The sequence below is a fragment of the Amborella trichopoda genome, chromosome 9 (genome assembly GCF_054954075.1).
Source record: "Amborella trichopoda isolate Santa Cruz 75 chromosome 9, AtrichopodaSantaCruz75HAP2 v2.0, whole genome shotgun sequence".
In the NCBI taxonomy this organism is placed as follows: Eukaryota; Viridiplantae; Streptophyta; class Magnoliopsida; order Amborellales; family Amborellaceae; genus Amborella; species Amborella trichopoda.
In genome coordinates, this window is record NC_142344.1 from 20048591 (window position 1) to 20069463 (window position 20873).

Sequence of the window (20873 nt, forward strand, 5' to 3'; positions counted from 1 at the left end):
CCCTTTTTTAAATCCATTTTCCTCTATATTTCTAAACTTAGTTTTAACTTTTTAAAGTTGCTTTATGTTTAGTTTGCTTTTACTACATGTTTTTTGTTTTCTATTTATTTTTTATTTTTGTTTCTTATTTTTCTTTTTAGGGCCAAAAGACCCAGTGCTAGACTCAACTTATCGAGTTACTCGCCTTGGCCAGGCCTAGCCAAGACGAGTCCTAAGAAAACGTTTTCTCTTCTATGAATTTCCAAAATTTTAGTTTAGATTAAATTGATTGGCAAATAACTCGCGCGTTATTTTGATATATTTATCGATTTAAAAACATTCTCCCAGTACACATGCTCCCCCATGAGCAAAGCTTCTCAACCAACAATTGGGACATCACACTCACATACCAACCGCTTCAACGGACATGATACCTCCCTCCCCAACTGCCTCTTTCATAAAAATCTTAGAAACCAAGTTCCCTACCCTTGCCTCTTACTCAGACATCAACAGCCCACCTGCAAAACTCTCTCTCTCAAATAATGATTCTTCTTTCATAAACAAAATACCACTCGTAATGTGGCATATAAGCCTCAACAAGATTCACCCAACTCTCTCTCTCTCTGAAGACATCTGATAATTTGGAACATCAAGGAAAACCCCCAACATTTTGCTGTTCGCAAGGGCTGATTTGATCCTCTTTCCCAAATGAGGTAACCTTAAGAGAGCTGTGGACTCAAACTATTGTCCTCCATACTAGATCTTATCAACTGCCCATCCTACCTCTACGTTCTATGAAATTAATCTGGCTATTGAAAGAAAGATTTAGAACCCAAGCCAGAAACAATGAACAGGTTGCTACTGCAACCAACAAACCCAGACTTTCAGCCCGAATGGGCGCTCGATACTGTCAAGACTGCATTCTTCAAGTGCACCAGATGGCAAGCAGAAGAGACCACAGACCCCATCAACTGCCCTTACCATTACTTCTGTGATAGCATCTACCCAGGAAACTACCCACCCATTATAGACCTCTCAGTACTTTCTCTCACCACAACATGTTTCCTCATCACCATAGGTCTTGCATCTCTAGAAATCACAGGGTACATCGTGGGGGGGGTTAGTTATAATCCTCCAAGAAAGAGGTTTTGGTTGCCTTCTGGCCCACTGTGTCTCCCTCTCATCCTCCTTGCCCTTGCAAAGGGCCAAAGAATCAACACCTTATTTCCTCTCTCTAGCTTGGCACCTGCGCTTCAACAACTGGTCCAAGTGTCTGCGCTAGCATTCGAGAGCCCGGAAATCAAATCAGTCAAGTCTCTGTTTCTTGATGTGTCGTCGGTGTCCGGCATCCTTCACGCCGGAATATATGTAGACTCGGTGGTACTCCCTTACTACACCGGTTTCGAAGCTCTAGTTTTCTCGACTCTTTCCGGAGAGTGTGGGTCATGTGTTTGCAGGAAGAAGGTTCTTGTGGCCGGAGGGATTTCGGGTTCTTATTATAGAGGATGGTCGACCACTATGCTCTGTGTTGTAATGGTGTTGTTTTGGAGGTTGGCTTGCAAATTGTTCGAAAAGAGAGATAAAGTGAGTTTGAGAATCAAGCTAGCTTTAGAGGGATTGAGTTGGTTTTCTTCTTTAGCTGACTCTGTTACTCTACTGGTGATTTCAATGCGAGGTGGGAACCTTGTGGAGAAGGTGATCTTTGGAGGGCTTTGTGGATTGAATTTTCTGCTTATATTGAAGAGAACATGTAATTTGTTGGCCGCCATGAACGAGGTTCTCTTAGTGAAAAAAACGATGGATTCAAGCCTTAAACCTCCTGTGATTTTCTATTTGAATGCATAAATAAACAATTCTTCCCTACTTTGCCATCACACAATGTTTACATTTATGTACGGTCACAAACAATGATGATCTTTACAGTATTCAAGTTATGACAATGATAATTTGTAATTAATAGAGAAATGGTAGCTCAAATTAACACAGCAAACTCCTAAAATCGATGACAGTCGGTAAATTTGAAATAAGTTATGAAAAATAAATTGCTCAGATTGAACCTTTAGCAGCATTCATCAAATGTGTGACCAAAGAATCTGCCCCTTTTTCACTATCCTTTTCTATCCCTTTTCTATTGTCCTTCTCCAGTATGTTTCTCCCTTTCTTTTCAAAGTTAACTCTAAATACAGGTGTTGAGAAAATCAACTTGGCCAAGGTATTCGGCCCTGGCCGAGGCTATTTATTTGGGCGAGTACGAATAACTCGCCAGAGTCTAACTCAATTTTTTTTTTAAGAAAATGAAGATTAAAGCCAATTAGAATACAAGCGCCACTTTTTAATATTAAGCCCCAAATTGGTGCGTTGGTTATTGCTCCCGCTATAAATAGACTTGTCTTGAGATTCACTCTTGTGGAGGCCACTCCCCCAAAAAAACAAAAAAAAATCAAAATAATACTTTAACATATTTGATTTAGATTTGAGGTATTAATATAATTAAATTATAAAATATGACTTACAAGTAACTCGCCCAAAACTCGATGCTCAAAATCCTCAAATCGAGCATCTCGGCATGAAAAAAAATTGGATTTCAAGTCTTGAAAAGAGTGCATCTTGTAATGTATTTCTGGACCGTCAATTTTCAATATTTTTCAAGTATTTATAGATTTGTTCAATCTGTACTATGTTTGAAGCTTTAAATTTCATAATTAGATATACAAATAAAGTTTCAAGCCATCACAAATATTTCAGTTCCGAAAAATATATTTCGACACTATTTAAAAATGTGCCTTACTTTGATTATTTGGGGCCTCAGCCCTTTATAAACAACTCCCTTAAAAAAAATAAAGCTTAAAACATCATCCACCTAGCTAGCCTCTCACTACTGGAGGAAGGAGAGAGTGGGACTGGAGAGAGAGGATGCTAGGGGTGGCAGCGGGTTGGGTCTGGCTGGAAATTTTAAAGTTACCATAAAGAGAGAGGACGGAGAGAGAATTCTTAAACTTTAAAATTATTAAAGAAGAATAATACGTCAACGGGTCGGGGGTCGGGTCCGAGTTACCTCGGCCAAGTCTCAAAACGCTGCTTGGTACAATGTCAAATACCAAAAAGAAAAATAGATTGACGTCGATACATCGCTTTACCGTGTGTACAAGAAATATAAGATTATAATGAATAATATGTAACATATACAGATCATATATCTCAAAGGAGGACATGATAAAGAAACACCCAAAATGAGGAGGAAAAGTATGAATATAATCTTCGCGACCATAGGAAATGTGTTATTCATGGTGATCCTCTGTGGATGGCAATTTAGATAAGAGAATCTACCTGAGCATGATGTTCTTTTTATGGACGCCCCAGTCTTCACCATCCAATCATCAATTCGACCCTGAGGATCCCCATGATCACATAGTCATGAGGATTCCCGTGATCGCAATATACTTTCACAAATGAGATAGAATTTGATAAAACCAAACTAATGATAAGTTTGTAAGACATAAATAACCTGAATATGACACATTCATTGAGACAGTGAGACACCCTCAAGTTATAATAATGTATGAAAAGAATTCCTAACTTCCCTGATGATGGGAAAGAAAGAAAGAAGAAAAATATCTACCCTCCCATGAGCTTTTAACCAAGTGGTTGTGGTAGTTCTTTTGGAGTTGACCAATTTTTTAGATAAGCGGTTTTTTTTTTTTAAAATGTTGAGCCACCGAAACTCTGGGTGCTCGAGTACAAAAATGCTTTACGGGTTCAAAAAATTTTTTACAATTTAAAATGACTGCTAGTAAGGAAATACAAAAGCGGGGGTTTGGTGCTAAAAAATGCGCCCAAAAGTGCCTAGTGTGTTCTGCTGTATCATGTCATCGGCTACAACATCGGCTTCGCTACAAATATGTTGCCAAACAACATGAATACCCCTACAAAGGTGGAAAATTCCATCAAAGATGCGGTCCAAGCTCCAACAATAGAAGAAGGATCTAAAGGGCTACGCTATAAGATTTTTAGAGAGACCTCCGATTATCAAAGTGAGGCCCCTGGAGGAGTTGAAGTTGCCAAGTCCTACAAAAGGAATTGTCTATAAAGATAACATTTATCTTTTGTACATTGATGTCACAATCATTCTCACTCATTAGATGTCAAGTTAGATAGCTTGAGGTGAGTCACGAAGTCCGAGAATTTTTTTTTGGAACTTTGTCTCTATTCAATGACAATCTTACAACCAACCATTTTGAAATTTAAGAGATATGAATGATTGTGACCTCTATGTACAAAAGATAAATACTCTCTTTGTAGACAATCCCCCTACAAAAAGGGCTAAGCCTTCAAAAATGTTAGTCGTGTGTCTAATGAAGTGGGAGAAGAAGGAAAAGAGGGCAACGATGTTTGTATCTCTGAAAAAGCCCCTTATTGCTGAGGAACCTGGGTTGCCGAAGGAGCAACCATCAAAATTGAGCTTTATCTGGCCCTGCTCAGATGGCCTTCAGAACGAGTAGCAAGCAATTATGAGGTTCAACAGATTGCTCCAATTAAGGAAATAAGATAGGGAGTACTGTTAGAAAAACTTGTTATTCTTTGCGTGGAAGATAACTACTGATTTCACTTTATCTAAAAGGGCTTCAATGGCTGCCTTATGTCTGTGAAATGCCTTGTTGTTGTGCTTCAACAACCCAAAGAGTGGCATCAACTGAGGCGCGCCAAAGAGAGGACTAGAAAAGTTGACGGATCAAATGTGGGGCCACCCATAACCAACAAAACAAATGTAGTAAGTTCCCCACAATGTGCTTTCAATGTCACAATGGATAAAAAGATGGGCATTGATCTCTTTCTAAACAGTACATATGATACATCTGTTGGGTAATTGTAGACCTCTTCTTCGGAGTTTGTCGATACTAAGGGCTCTTTCAGATATGGTGATCCAAGTGAACACTTAAGTCTTGGGATGGAATAAGCAGGAACCAAGCTTTAGGTGTAATGGAGGGATGAGAAGTGTATGAGGGAGAGGACATTTGCATAATGCTATAGAAGGCAGAGACAAAGAAGATGCTAGGTGGTCTGGAGACCAAACATCTTGTCAGACCCTAGGGATGAGAGGAGAGGGCCAAGAAATATGGAATGTCTTATTCAAATAGGTGTTGAGGATTGATGTATTGCATTATGAGGAAATAGATCTGCCAAGGTGGAATCAAAGGGATGACTCCGGAGGGCCTTTAAGAGTCCGAAAGAAAATTTATGTATCCGTATATAGGGTATTTCGGTAATTTATACTATCTGCCTGAGATTATATATATTGTTGCGATGGGGGGTTCTTTTAAGGTTAAGGAACAAAGGAGATTTCTCTGTAATACGGAAACAAAGAGAGGGGTGAGGAAAAGAGTCATTGTAACCTTATTCTCCATTGCCAGTAAAGAATCTCTCATCTCCCTTTGGACGTAGCCATATAACCGAACCACATATATCTTTGTGTTGTGGTTAATTATCTCTTTCTTTTGTGTTTGTTTTTCTTTCTTATTTCGTAGATTGCTTTTTCAATTTATACAATAGGGGTCACCTAAAGCTTGGATTCCACACTCTACTACACATATAAGTAGCAAATTCAAGTGATACAATATAAAATTTGTCTTCATTTTAATACATCGTAACTCAATTACATCAAGCTTTACATCATTATATCAACTCCAGCCACTAAACTTGGCCTCAAATACATTTTTAAAATAACAATAAGACTCTGATTGGTTCCTTGTCTTAGTCCAATACATAATATACATTAAGGAGATTGCTTAAACTCATGCGATTACAAGATACAACAATATGCAAAACATTTTCAAATGATAAACAATTTTAGAATTGCATCATACACTTCATATTCAACCTCCTCCTCCACCAAATATAGGAATTGTTTGTGTGCATAGAATTTGATCATGGGAAGCTGATCATAGAGCACATTTTTCCCGGATTACGGCCTTAGGTCTTAGCTAAGCACCATGGGAGGACTTCCAATGGCATAATCATATGCCTTAAACATCATATTCTCTATTCTTTCATGGAACATTTCAATAAATGAGAGGGCTTACCCATTTGGACTCAAAATCAAGGGAAAATATGAGAGAAAAAGAGGCACAAATTACTCTCAATTTGGTGAGAAATCCAATACTATGAGTATGGAGTTTATGTAAATTCTACTTTCAAAATCTCACCAAAATGATCAACAAGAGAGTGAATCAATTGGCCGATTTAGATCAAAATATTGCAAAGAAATTAAACCAACTAAATCTCATTAAAATACTATAAACAATCTCCATAACTTGGATCAAACAATTGAGAATCAAATCATCAACCTCAAGGACCTACTTAAGTACAAGGTTTTATGAATCAACATGAGATTAGATTAGATCATCATAACTTATTATAATTGTGGATTTACAGCCATCAAGAAAGCTTCAAGGATGGGCTCAATGATGATATTTTCGATGAATTAAACAGCCATGGAGCTAGGGTTTCATCTAGGCTTGAGATCAAGTTCAATTGGAGCTTTAATGGAGGTCTCTTTGACTAGATCTTCACATGCTTCCATTCTTCTTATACTAGGATGTAACTTGAAAAAAAGGACAAAAGACCTATTTTTGCCTTGAGTATTAATGAATCTCTATTACTTTGAAAAAATGAGAAAAATATTTTAGAAAAGAGTTTTATCCCTCAGCCCCTTACCCTAAGTTACTTACCCTTAGTTAGCATAACCAAACTTTAACCTACCTTGGTTAAGTCTCTGTACTTAATCAAGGGTCTCCTAAATCCTAACCTAACCACACTTCCTTAACCGAACTACCTAGCCCACATCCTATCCTACTCCACACCCTATACTTTAACCTACACCATACCACATACCCCATACCTAACTATACATTCCATCCTAGTCCATACCTACCACACTCCCTAGTCCCCACCATAATCATACTCCCTAGCCTATATCCTATCATACTCCTTATCTTACACCTTACCCTACTCTCTACATTGCACCAAAGTATACTCCGTACATTCACCCAAGCCACTTAGCTTAGGCTAGCTTTTAAAAGGGTTCTTCCAATGCGGACCCTAGGAGGGTTTGACCCGAAGGACTATGACTTCGGATTCCTCTGGGGGTGCTTCGTCTATTTGCGAAGCAATGTTTCTTGTCATCTATGCCCCTAGGGGAGGTGCTGTCGGAATTCCATCAGATTCAGGTCGACTCTGTCCCTACCCACTAGCCTAGTCTACTCCTAAACTGAGCGAACCCATTTCCTAACCTTAGGCACCTTAACCCATCCAATCGCCTTTGACCCACACGTCCCACTCACTCTATCATAGCCACGGACACATACCAAGCCGACCCAAACCTGAACCAAGCACACCCCAAGCCGAACGAAACATGAACCAAACACACCCCAAGCCGAACAAACCCAAACCAAACTCAACCTAATCCCGAGCCAAACCTTAAAAGCACATAGGACACATCAACCATCGTGAGCACATGACTTATGGGACACCGACATGACGAGGAGTGAGAAGAAGTCGAGTCAAACCATGTCCACCGAGCGATGTCGAAGGGCTTTCTGTGGTAACTCTATGTGGGGATCTAAGAGGGAGAAGTGCCCAGAGGAAGAAGTGCCCAGACGTGTCCGAATCTAACCTACATCTAAGGTAAGTACTACCTCATAATATACATTGGTTAGCCATCATACCTCACCGCATGCTTTATCCACGAACACACTGCATGGGCACCGGTGCTCATGCGAGGGGCGAGCAAGGGGTGGACAACTGCGGGGAAGCAGTTGATCAGCTATGTACCCCCAGAAGACCCTATTGTGTCAATACCAAGAAAATTAACAGAGCTCCTACTCCAAATTTTATTAACATACCTCAAAGATGGACCAAGGAGATTTGTTTCTTGTAGCATAAACAATTCTAACCTATGCTTTTTTATTAAAAATTGGACCGTCTTTTTCCTGCACTCAATCTCTATGCCTGGCACATTTTAGAGAAGGATTTCATTGACATTTGAAGTTTGGCCGACCCTGGCGATGAATTCACCACCGGCAGAATCTTTCTTCGTCTTCCACTTCAATTACATTCTCTTTGTTCCATAGGAAGATGCTTTCTCCTTTACCAATCAACATCCTAACAGCAATTATTGACAACGAATGAGTTGGTTGAGCAGGAGCTTTCCCATTGACCTTTGCTTTCTTCTTATATGTTGTTGCTTCAGGAACTCCTAAGTCCTCCTGGCTCTAAGCCACCTTAACTCGTTTCACAAGCACTTTCGATACTACTGGTATAGGAGCAATAAAAGATACCCCCATCGACCCAAACATTTCCATATAATCAACCACATCATCCTCCTTATCTTGAGCATTCAAGACATTTGATCCCTCGCCAATAGAAGGTGGAATAACATTCAGTGGTGGAATTAAGTCGACTTCCCCCTCTAGCCAATCCTCCATTTGAAAACCGAAAGACTCCGAGGATGGGATAAATGACCAGATCAAGAGCAAAAATCGACATGCCATGCTACTCCTGTGGAATTCTAGGCTCCTCCAACAAATGTTTCTTATGAGCCGCCTTCTTAAATGGTAAACGTCTTTCTGGCATCTTTGCACACCAATAGGGAATAAATTTCACCATGCTTCTTTTATCAAAACTTAACAAGAACTTGACCAAGGGCATAATATCGTCTTCTCTACTTCCCCACGAGAGCACTGTCGGAAAATTTTTTATCATCTGTTCTTTCCCAATAACCCCAGCATTTTGAGAAACCTTTTCTCTGGTATTCACCTTCCAAATCGCAATTGGCCTCTCTTTCTCTCCCTTGTCTATGATATCTTCCATAAACGCTTCTTTCCTAAAAATATTGTTCTCCACGCATTGTCCCATCCCACCACCATCCCCATCTAATTGTCTCACATTTGCCGTACACGTCCCTGTACAATCTACAACCCACTGTCCATCCAGATTCTCCAGAGAATGATCACTGCTTTTAAGAAATGAAGAAATCACTGCTTTCCATTTAACACTGGGGTCAACTTTCAAATAAAAAAAGAAACTTTTAAAGGGACTAAAGCATTAGAAACTGACCCTATAGATTCGAAGCAAGAAAGAAACTTTCAACTACTTTTTCTTGATTAGGTCCCATACTTTGTTTTAATTTGAAATTTGAATTAAAATGGGCTGACTTGGAATAATTGAACCCTCAGTAGCTCAATGTGTTTACGCAACAATAGAATTTTTTGATTTCGGTTTGGGCGGCATGGCTAGTCTTTCCCAATGGTTCTAGTGACTGACTTTATCGCGAGGTCCTGTGTTCACCTTGTTACCCTTTCTACTATGAACTGTGATCCATTCTTAATTGTTAACCCCTTTCTTTCTTTCTGAAATACCATGATCCTTTGACCCCATAACAGAGGAGCGCAGCACCTTAGGTCCTTCAATCAAAACATTAATAATAAAATTTCCTTTGACCCCTAAACAGAGGAATTTCAGTTCACTTTCACCCCTTCACAAAGGAATTTCCTTGTACAATATGCTCCAATAAGTCCTCCCTGGTAATGGTGAAAAGGACTTTCTGTTCATTCTCACCCCAACAAAAGATAAATCAGATCCCTTCAAATAGCTCCAATCCATGCCTAGCAATTCATCACACAAATTAGCCAACTTTTGGAACACCCCCAGATTCCAAACTTTAAGAGGAATCCACCATAACATAATCCAAAAAATATTTTTTGGATTTGCAATATATGTGAACTATATTTCCAACTATCCAAAGTAAGAAGTCTACTTCTCACCCTCCAATGCTTAGTGCCCACAAACTTTTTAGTTTCTAAATCTGAATGTAAGCAATACCCAAATTTGTATATCCATTTTACCGATGGCTCATATGAAAGAGACCATGCTCTTGTCGCCCAGTTCTCTAAACCAAAACGATCCTCTAATGGTGGAGAACATGAAATAAGAAGTACTCTTGGAAGATTCTTTAAGAATTTCTTCGCCTATGATAATCTCGCACGTCCTTCCTTCATATAGACCTATCATCCATTCTCATCTTCAAACCTCTGTTCCTTCGCCATGAAAAGGGTTAATTCTACTCATTACTGCTTCAAATTTCAAAGAACACATTTAAACTTTACTTTTGGAGCATATTGTATAACAAAACCCAACTTTATCTGCCTTTCTTGCATGTATTATTCCTGAGCATTTGGCTTAGCAGAGTGATAATCCTCTAGAAAAAGATACGAGTTTGAAGCGATCAAGCCAAATTAAAAAGGATTGAGCTCAATCAAGTCAGGATGGTGCTTTCATGGGTAGATTATGAAAATTAGGGGTTTATTGTGTTTTGGCATGTTTTATTTTTGAGAGCTTTGAGTCTCATATAGGTTATCTTCTAGTAACAAGGGTGAAAAAAAGATATTTGAGGAATAGAAAAGGAAAACGAGGTGAGCAAGTTGAGGATTACATTTCTACTGCAAAAAAGAACTTGCACGTGTTTTTTTTCTCTCTCTCAGATAGTAGAGTTGCATAGGGAAAGTGAATTCAATTTAGTTAAGAATGGGGAAATGGGGCTCAAGAGAAGCAAAGTAAAACTAATGAAGTGAGCTTCTTTTTTTTTTTCTTTTTTCTCAAAAGCGGCATGGCAATATTTAGTGTTTTTTTTTTTCACTTCAATTGTCTTGATTTGATTTCAGTTTTGTGTTCATTTTCTCTTGAAATTTTGAAGTCAATACTCGGTTTGATGATGACATAATCAACACATTCGGTGAATTGTAACATCATGTTACCGATCTACTGTGCAGACATGGCCGGATCATGTTTTATGGCTGGATCCAGAACGGCCCAACCGATACCCGATCCGGATCATTCGATTCCGGATCAGATCGGCGTTTTTTTTAACACTGGCAACTCATCCGAATCGGTGAATCGACATTTAGGAATGATGCATTATGTACTTTCATCATTAATGTAGAAATGAGGGTATTATATTAATAACTTTTATTTTTTTACATCAATATGCGAATATTGAGATGTTCTTTCCCTGTATGAAGATTCTCATCAAACATTTATTCAAACCTAACTAAATACAATATTATACATTGAAATTAGAATTATTGGTTTGTATTTTATTATTTTATCATCATTTTACTATACAAATAAGAATAAACTTTAAATTTGTCTTATAATATCATCTAATTTAAAAATCTAATTTACAGTTATAACAAAAAATAATACATTACATAATTTATAAATTATAAGATTTGATTATCACTGTAATTAGTATAATTATTAATTACAATACTATAATAAACATGATTCAAAAAATAAGAATATGTCTCACAGAAAATAAATAAATCTAATCAGTGTTGAAAGAAATATAAAATTTAATAACATAAATTTGCAATCATATTTTAATAAAATTAAGAAAATAAATAAAGAAATTCATATTTGTAATGTGGGATAAGTGATAAAGCAACTTGAAATAAATTATAAAGTGGTATGAGCTAGTGTTATTTGTCTCTTTTAAAATATCCCATAAATTAGTTTTTTTTAAATATTCAATAAACCAATATTAGTATTATTTTTTGTTGTTTTAATATCCTATGAGCTAGTACTTTTTTTTTTTTAATCCCAATTAACTAATAGCCCAATAGTATTAGTCTTCTTTCTTTTTTGGAATAAGTCGATTTCAATTCTTGTGGTGGAGGATAGGGGTGGTAGGCCCTATCAACTAATTCTTATTTTTAATAATTTTCTTCATTTTTTTCTCTCTTAATTTTTTTTCAAAAAATCATTATAAATCTCTAAAAATAGTGTTCTTTTAGTTTCTAAAAGAGATTAGGAGTGATGCATTATGTACTTTCATTATTTTGTAAAAATAGGTGCATATTGAGATATTGTTTTCCTGTCTGGATGTCTATATAATTATTAATTGTAATATAATATTATAATATTACATCAAAATAATTTAAAAATATTAGAAAACACTTCCATATTATAAGATTAATAAATTAATTTTCTATATAAATTAGTATCACATCAAAGTATCAAACATTTATTAATTTGTTTTACTCATCCAAAATTATTACAACTTAACTAACTATAATAATATATATTGAAATTGAAGTTGTTGGTTTATAGCTTTATATTTTATAATTATTTTACTGTACAAATAAAATATAAAATATTTTATAATATCATCTAATTTAAAAAATCTTATTTACAATTATAAGAAAAAATAATATATTATAAAATTTATAATATAAATAAATATAATATAATATAAAAAAATTTATGATACAAAGAGCTGTTATTGATAGGAGCAAAAGATTCTAAAAATGTTGGGTGGGATGAGGAAATTGGCTTTGGTAATTATTTATATAATTGAAGCTAGTGAGATGACCGATATCACACAAAATATTGGTACCCTATCTTATCATATTCTTAAAAGGATCAATGCCCACCATTTTTTTTTGGATTTGAACGATTCAAAATCAACCGTCTAAATCTGTCTCATATTTATGGTAAAAAATTGTCTCTGTGTTACGTAGTTTAAAGGGATCATGAAATGATTTTCTTGAATGGGATAATGAAAAGAATTTGATTTTCTTCAATGGGATAATGAAGATTTTCTTGAATCCTTGACTATAAAAGGAAGAAGTGATTTGTACAAAGAAAACCTTATCTAAAGGCTGAATACGAGGCTTTCCTTCAAATTTGATGAAAAAAATTATCTAAGCACACCAAAGCAACATTACAGAAGCAAAAACTCATTTAAAAAATTGTTGAGAAAAATGAACAAGAAACTAAGCCGAAACTAATACAGTTTAGTTGATTCTTACCTTGTCAAAAATGAATCTATTCGAAGGGTACTCGTCTAGATTTAGCTTCTCCTCGCAAAGAAGTTCCACAACAGTGATTCTACTTCCAAGAACAATCGGTCAACTACGGAATTGGGTTTGTCAATGTGAAAATCAGAGGAAATTTCATTGGTAAAACCAGAGAGTAAGTAATATTTTAGATCAGTAAAAATGCATAACAACAATGAAAAAATCTAAATTTGTGACTAATTTTATCGGAATTGATATTTTCTTTGTCACACTACAAAAACAAAGTCACCGCTAATGAATTGAGCATTATTTCGGTCTGATGAAGAAGAAAAAGCATAAGGGAAAAAAAAAGAAAAAAAATTTTAAATCAGCACATAAATTTGTTTTTGTTGTTTGAGGTGCGGAAAAATCACACCCCGAATTGAAATAAAACATAAAACCATATTATTTGATTGTTGTAGACTGAATCACCACATATTGATCACAAAAAAACAATTCAAAAGGAATTCATATGATTTCTTTGTTGATTAAATAACTACGCAAATTCAATAACCCAATAAACAAGGGAAAATTCTATAACCAAATAAACAAGGGAAAACTTGTTCTTCCTTTGGTGCAACAAAAATACGATATTGAATGATTAACATAAAAAATAGAGATAGAGAGAGAAAGAGCTCTCACCTCAAGGCAACTACTGGAGAAAACAAAGCAAGGGGACCGTGTGACCCTCTATTAAGATTTTGCTTTCAAAGGATTTAATTACACAAAACCCACCAACTTTTTATCCCTATCAAGCCCCATTAATAGGTTTATAAATATTTCATTCCACCAAAATTCCTTAAAGTTGCCCTAAATTTAATTTTAATTTTCTTGCTCAAATGCATGCATTTTCATTACTTAACAGAGGGACCTGTGTAGAGCTTGTAAAATCTGTCGTCTTTGAAATATTCATTTCATTTCTTTGTTTTATTTATTTATTGTTGTTGAAGATCTTCGAATCCTCTACAAAAATGCTAAATCGACCTTATTTATTTCTACTTTTTACTCTTTCTCTAGATTGTGATGTTTTTACATATTGTTATCAGTATTTTATTCTTCTCTATGTTATATTTTCTGAGAATATTGAGTTATATTCATAGGGTTAGGCTTGTAATTTATTTTGGTGCTGACTTTTATGTTCTTGTAAGAAATTACTGTTCTCAGTATTTGTTTTCTAGATTGTGATTTCTTTATTTAGTGTTATTAGTATTTTTTTCATCTACGTGTTATGTTTTCTGAGAATGCTGAATTAAATTAACAGGGTTAGGGCTCATAATTTATTTTCGTGCTAAATTTATAGTGCTGTTGCAAGAAATTACTGTTATCAATATGTGATTTCTAGATTGTGATTTATTTATTTAGTGTTATCATTATTTTGTTCATCTCCATGTTATGTTTTATAAGAATATTGAATTAAATTCTTAAGGTTCAGGCTCTTAATTTATTTTGATGTTGAATTTATAATGTTGTTACAAGAAATTTATAAGATTCAACTTTCACATTTTTAGTTTTATGATAGATGGATATTCCTTAGTCCCACTCTACTTGGTATAATGTGATTTGTGAATAGCCATGACTGTGTGCTACATTGTTTTATATTGTTTTATTAATTTCTCGTCAATAATGGGGTACTGCTTTTAATTACATGCTTATTGTCACATGTGTTGTCTTGCCTATGCAATCACATTGCAAAATTGAGAATGGCACATTTATCTGTGTGTTGCCATAGTTCCATTTTCTTATAGTATGGTTAATAACCTCTTGGATAACAAACTTTGAAATATAACTATGCTCCAGGAGTTTCTTTGAGAGTGTCCCCTTGTTCTTTGTTGTTGATAAAATGCTACAGGAGTTTCTCTGCTGTGGCAGTTTTTTTCTCTGAGTAGATAACTATGGGAATAATATTTTTTATATTTACTTTTTTATTGTTGGGTTTGCTTAGTTTTCCTTAGCTCCAATTATAAATGTTGTAGCTACCATACTCTTTTTGTTACCTTTCTATTTTTTTATTAATAATGCTTATGGGTTCATGAAATCTAAATATAATTATATGAATGTAATTATATAGTCCATAATAATTGGTAATTATATAAAATATATTGGATCATAGTCCATAATGATATGTGCACTGGATGGGTGGTATTCAATGATTATATAGAATATAATAGATCCGTTGTTTTTTTATAATAGAATGGACCCACACACTTCAATGAGAATATCGGAGGCAAGAGAAACCTCCAATGGACACAACCAGAAGATGATTTCTTCATTCAACTTATGGAGATCAAGACCAGGGCTACGGGGCAGGGGGGAAGCTTGAAAACAGGTGCATAGAAATGTATGGTAGACTCCATGACAATGAAATATGGGTTAATAAACACCTCAAGTAGGCTAAAAAGTAAGCATAATTTCCTTAGGAAAATGTACTTTGATATCAAAAAACTTATGTCTGTACTGGGTTTCGGATGGGATGAAAGTAGGAGGATAGTAACCGCCGAGGTTGTTGTTTAGAATGATTTTCTAGCGGTATGTACTTACTAAATTGCATAGTCTTTTAAAATGTTGACTATGTTTCAATACGAATATCGCTAAAGTTAATTTATGGTCTTCTATATACAGGAGAATGAATGGGCAAATAAATATCATAACAAGACTTTGCCCGAGTATTCATTGCTAAGTAAGATCTACGATGGTGGCACGGCAGATGGAACTTACAAATCTATTTGGGGGTGGCATTAGAATTGAGCCAGAAAGGCCCAACACTACAATCTCAAATGACCTCCCATTGAAGTCCTTGATGAATGTAGCTCATCCACATCTAATGACCTAGTATCATTTAGATCAAAAAGAAAACGGCCTCAAACTCCGATAGGAACACATCATCGAAAAAAGCAACCATCCATCTTCGAGTCATGTCTTTAGCCATGACAGAGATGGCCCAAAGCATTAAGATGTTGGCATGTGACACCGCAAGTAACGACAGTACTCTTGTGTTGGATGGTCTGTCCAAGGCTATAAGAGATACCTGTAAGATTGTTGCAGGCATGTGGAAAGTAGGTGAAGTTGGTGATGATGCCCTTCTAACGGCGGCAAGGATCTTCTAAGATTCTACAAAGACGGAGATGTTACTAAATTTGGAGGATCCAATGATACAAAGGGCTTACTTGGATGAAGAGATAAAACATTTTCAATAGATATCTGATTGACTATGTTTAATTTTAACATTAAAGATGACTATATTGAATTTTAAGATTAAAGACTACTTCTTTTATTTCTATGTGGATGGTTTATGTCATTTTAATGCCATTTACTTAATGTTTGCTTTGTGGATGATAGCTTCTTTCATTTCTATGATGGTTTGCTTTGTAGATGATGGCTACTTTCATTTCTATGATGGCTTGGATTGTGGATGATGGGTTCTTTCATTTCTATGATGGTTTGCTTTGTGGATGATTGGTTCTTTCATTTGTATGATGGTTTGCTTTATGGATGATGTCTTCTTTCATTTATATGATGGTTTGCTTTGTGGATGATAACTTCTTTCATTTGTATGATAGTATACGTTGTGGATGATGCCTTCTTTCATTTGTATGATGATTTGCTTTTTGTGTTTTGTTTTTGCAGGTTTTTTCTTTCACGCTCATTGTTGTGTTGTTATTACAAGACTATTTTCGGTCTTGGAAAGCATTATATCCATGATTTCTAGTGTATGAGTGAAATAAAATGGTAGATATTGATTTAAAGGTATGTAGATAAATATACGTGTAACTTAGGAAGGTTCAAGGTAATATACCAGCGATCATTGTAGTTCTTATTTCTATAGGGGCTATTTGATAGTGGAATTTATGGATCCCCGACGGCGTTGGTTGGTGGTAGTATTATGTGATGCATATACAGCGTGTTGTATTGCTTTTTGGTATATCACTTCCCAAATGACGAGGGAGCGTGTTCATACTTCAGTTTTTACTGGGGCAAATTATGTCCAATATTTACTATCAAGGCACCCTCGTAAGTGCTTTGACAAGTTGCGAATGGAGAAAAGTACTTTTATCAGTCTATGTAATTTGTTAAAGGAGAGGACAAACATTAAAGATACTAGATATTTGGCAATTGATGAACAAGAGCCATATTTTTAAGCATCGTCACACACAATCAGTGGAATAGGGTAGTCTAGAAACGGTTTTAACATTCTGGGCAAACCATAGGTTACTTCTTTTCATAGATTTTTAAAAGCAATCTTAGAATTAGAACCCTTGTTCCTACAACCACCAAGCAATGAAACACCAGCCCACATTGTTGGTGATACACTACGCTTTTACTCATATTTCAAGGTATACGTGTGTCAAGTATTCCATGCACTGAGAATAATATATAAAGGTGATTTATTTGTCTTAATAGGATTGTGTCGAAGTTATTGATAGTACTCATATCCCTGCTCGAGTTTGTAGTCGATTGCATAATCGTTTCTAAAGGAGAAACGATTTTCTAAGCCAGAATGTTATGACTGCGGTTGGTTTCGACATGCACTTCTATTATGTACTTGCAGGTTGGGAAGATCCACATCAGATTCTAAAGTTCTAGATGATGCAATTAGTAATGGATGCAGTAGGCCTGCAGTGCCTGAGGGTAACTCCATTACATTATTTTTCGTTGCTTCAGTTTGTACAATATTTGGTGATGTAATATTTGACTGTATAATTAACTCAATGCACAAACATGGTACAGGAAAATACTACCTTGTAGATGGTGGCTATCCTACTATGCGTGGTTTCATAGGACTATAGCGACGAGTCCGTTACCATCTAAACGAATTTACTTCAGGCCCACGAGCTCCACAAAATCACAAAGAGTTATTCAACAAGCAGCATTCGACGCTTATAAATGTGGTGGAGAGGACATTTGGGCTTTGAAAAGCTAGATTCCCATACTCAAGAATCAAATGTAGTATCCCATTCGAACACAAGTTGATGTAGTTGTTGCATGTGCAATATTGCACAACTACATCATGATGACATGAGGAGCCAAAAGCATAAGAGAATTGCATTTTAGAATGAGGGTTGAGAGTGAACTGGTAATTGACAGCGATGATGGTTTCTCGCAATTGACTTAATGACAAGTTGATCATGATGATGGCGTCAGTCTGCGAGATGTCATGGCGACGCAGTTGTGGGAGTCCTATCTAAGTCGCTAGAAGTTATTTCGCCTATTTATTATGTTGAAATAGCACCGTCATCATTTTATTATTTGTCAAAATTGATACAAATGTTGTTTTGTCTTTGAAATTTGGTTATTTTCTTGGTCATTCACAATGTGGGTTTGCATTTTCAATTATGTATGTTTAAACTATTATAGGTTATTCTTGAATGGGCTGGTTTTATATATGATATATGAATACATGAATTGTGAATGTTGCTTGACATGTAGCACACAAGTCCTAACAGATAACATACAAACGTTGTGTGCCATTATAATCTTAGAAAGAGAGAGAGAGAGAGAGAGAGAGAGAGAGAGAGAAAATACACAAATGTTGTGCTTATGTCTTGTGAATGACATATACTTTTGAACTGTAAAAGACATATATTTTTTAGGTTGGGATATGGATGCATCAGTGGTGAATGTAAGTAGTGCTGAAGTTATTACAAGTTATTATTGAATGTGTTGATTTTTTACTGCTTACAATGTGCATGTGTGTTTGAATGGGTTGATTTCCAAGGCCAATTAGTTTATTTGATAAGCTCTTTGTATATTTGATGAATAATTCTTGTTTTGCATCATGATTAACAGTGGAGAGATTAAATTTGGAGCCCAAGTATATGTATATGTAACAGTATGATATTTGATTTTTTATCCATTTTCTTGAGATGGTTTGTACATGTTCATGTTGGAAGAATGGTACTTGTGGTTGAATTATGCACCTTCACAAAGTGTGTTGAAGGCATCTTTCTATAAAGTAAAACTTCTCTTCTCTCTCTCACTCGAAGGTCAAAGAAGACGAAGGGGCAAGGAAAGTGCTCTGAATCTGTGTTCTTCATCTTTTTGATGTATGTTATTTCTTCATCTTTCTCTCACTTTCCCTTGTATCTCTTCCTTGAGCTCTGATTACTTCCTATTGAGCTAGATGATTATTATAACAAGTTCTTTGCAAACGATTTTTAATTGTTTTTTATTTGTAAGATTTAGATATTCGCTCTCTTGACATGTTAGTTTGATATTTGCTTGTTTCTTGTCTAACATTGTGAACATTTTATGGGGCTAATCATTCTTTATATAAATTCAAGCTTTTATGGAGCTAGTCATTCTTTATATAAATTCAAGTGTTTATCCATGCAATGCTTCTTGGTAAAGTGCCCGTATGTTGAACTCATATGTTATATTTTGTATTTGGCAAAAAAAATTTCATTATTTGTCCATCAATGCCATGTCAACTTCTCATCGTTCCATCTATTTTAGCTTTCCATGAGATTGATATTGATCTTGTGATATATATATATATATATATATATATATATATATATATATATATCTATAGAGAGAGAGAGAGAGAGAGAGTAATGATCTTATGAGACCCTCACACACCCATGTGTGTAAGACTCCAAAGGATCACTATTAAATTTGGCACAGATCTCTAGAAAAGTTATCACATAGGTGTGGGACTTGACTTTTCTAGAGATCTGTGTCAAATTTAATGGTGATCCTTTGGGGTCCTACACACATGGGTGTGGGAGGGTCTCATAAGATCATTGCTTATATATATATATATATATATATATATATATATATATATATATATATATATATATATATATATATATATATATATATATATAAGCTAGCTTGATAATGTCATGGTGTTTGTGGTGAGTCAGTCATTGAGTTGAATTTGTCATACATGTATGTCTTTCTCCCTTGCAACTACTACTATATTCTATATTCTATGTTATTCTCAGCTTGCGGTTGATATGTTACAATAATTTTTTCTGACTTAGTCTTGTTTTTTCTTAGTTTAATTCAAGAAGATTTCTTGAATTGTTATTTGTGTTTTTTCCATGTTGTTTTCTATTTGTCTATCTCTTTTGAGCAGAACGTTCTAAGTTTTTGTGAATTCTCTTGACTTCACTAAACAAACGATACCTCTCTCGGCATCTTGGGGGTGCTTATTTCTTCCATATTGATTAATATACTATGTATTGTTTTTGCAGGCGGCAAATTACCTGAACATGAAGAATTTACTTGATAAAACTTGATTGGTGGTTGCAGATCGCATCAGGGATAGGAAGGTGGAAGATGTCCAGAAGATATTTGGAATTGAAAATTATTTTTCTCATGAAGAAGAGGGTGCAGTGAGGAAGGACAATGAGTGGGTTTTTGAATGAGTCCCCCACGAATCCCAAATTTTTTGTTTTAGAAACTTATTATTTTAGTAATTGGTATCAGGGTCGGTGTATAAGTATGGTTGGATTAGTGTGAGTTGCAGATTTTATAAAGGCGTTTTGCCTCTCTCTCATTATTTAGAACATTATTTAGAAAGATGTCATTGTCACAAGTAGCAGATGATTGTTTAATATCCCACTTTAGCAGTTGATTGTTAAAGATCTCATTTATTCACAAGTAGCAGTTGATTGTTACTTGGTCTTTAGAAAGAGGCAGATGAATATTTACTTGGATCTGAGATAGAGTGAGATAGAGGTAGATGAATATTTACTTAGATCTGAGATAAGATCAAATATAAGTCATTTGGATATTCATATCCTAATTGGGAGCTATTTATCCCAAAATTTGGGGTACTTTGCTTGACTTTTGAATGAGGCCTTAGGGTGCCATTAAGCAAAGTCATGAGAATTTCTATTGGCTTCTTTTTACTGCAATTTTCATAGAATTTTGTTGCCTTCATTCCAAATGTCCATCTCGGCTTCTTTGTACTGCAATTTTCATAGAATTTCGTTGCCTTCATTCGGAAGGTCCATCTTTGAGATGGATATTTTAAAAAACACAAAATGGTGTGTT

At 35.3% G+C, this 20873-nt stretch overlaps 1 protein-coding gene and 2 long non-coding RNA genes across 3 annotated transcripts; all 3 read left to right on the plus strand.

Annotated features, from left to right (window-relative positions):
- Positions 1–293: 293 nt before the first annotated feature.
- On the plus strand, positions 294–1853 carry LOC18436387 (uncharacterized). The gene has a single exon (XM_006846407.4). It carries the CDS (start codon positions 826–828, stop codon positions 1822–1824), a length of 999 nt encoding a protein of 332 aa, XP_006846470.1. The 5' UTR covers positions 294–825; the 3' UTR covers positions 1825–1853.
- A 6488-nt stretch (positions 1854–8341) lies between these two features.
- LOC148780440 (uncharacterized) lies at positions 8342–18276 on the plus strand. The gene is made up of 3 exons (XR_016041511.1): positions 8342–8588; positions 17416–17495; positions 17595–18276. It is a non-coding gene; the product is annotated as an uncharacterized LOC148780440 (long non-coding RNA).
- Positions 18277–18349: 73 nt separating this feature from the next.
- LOC148780441 (uncharacterized) lies at positions 18350–20481 on the plus strand. Its single transcript, XR_016041512.1, has 2 exons — positions 18350–18486; positions 20069–20481. It is a non-coding gene; the product is annotated as an uncharacterized LOC148780441 (long non-coding RNA).
- Positions 20482–20873: the final 392 nt, after the last annotated feature.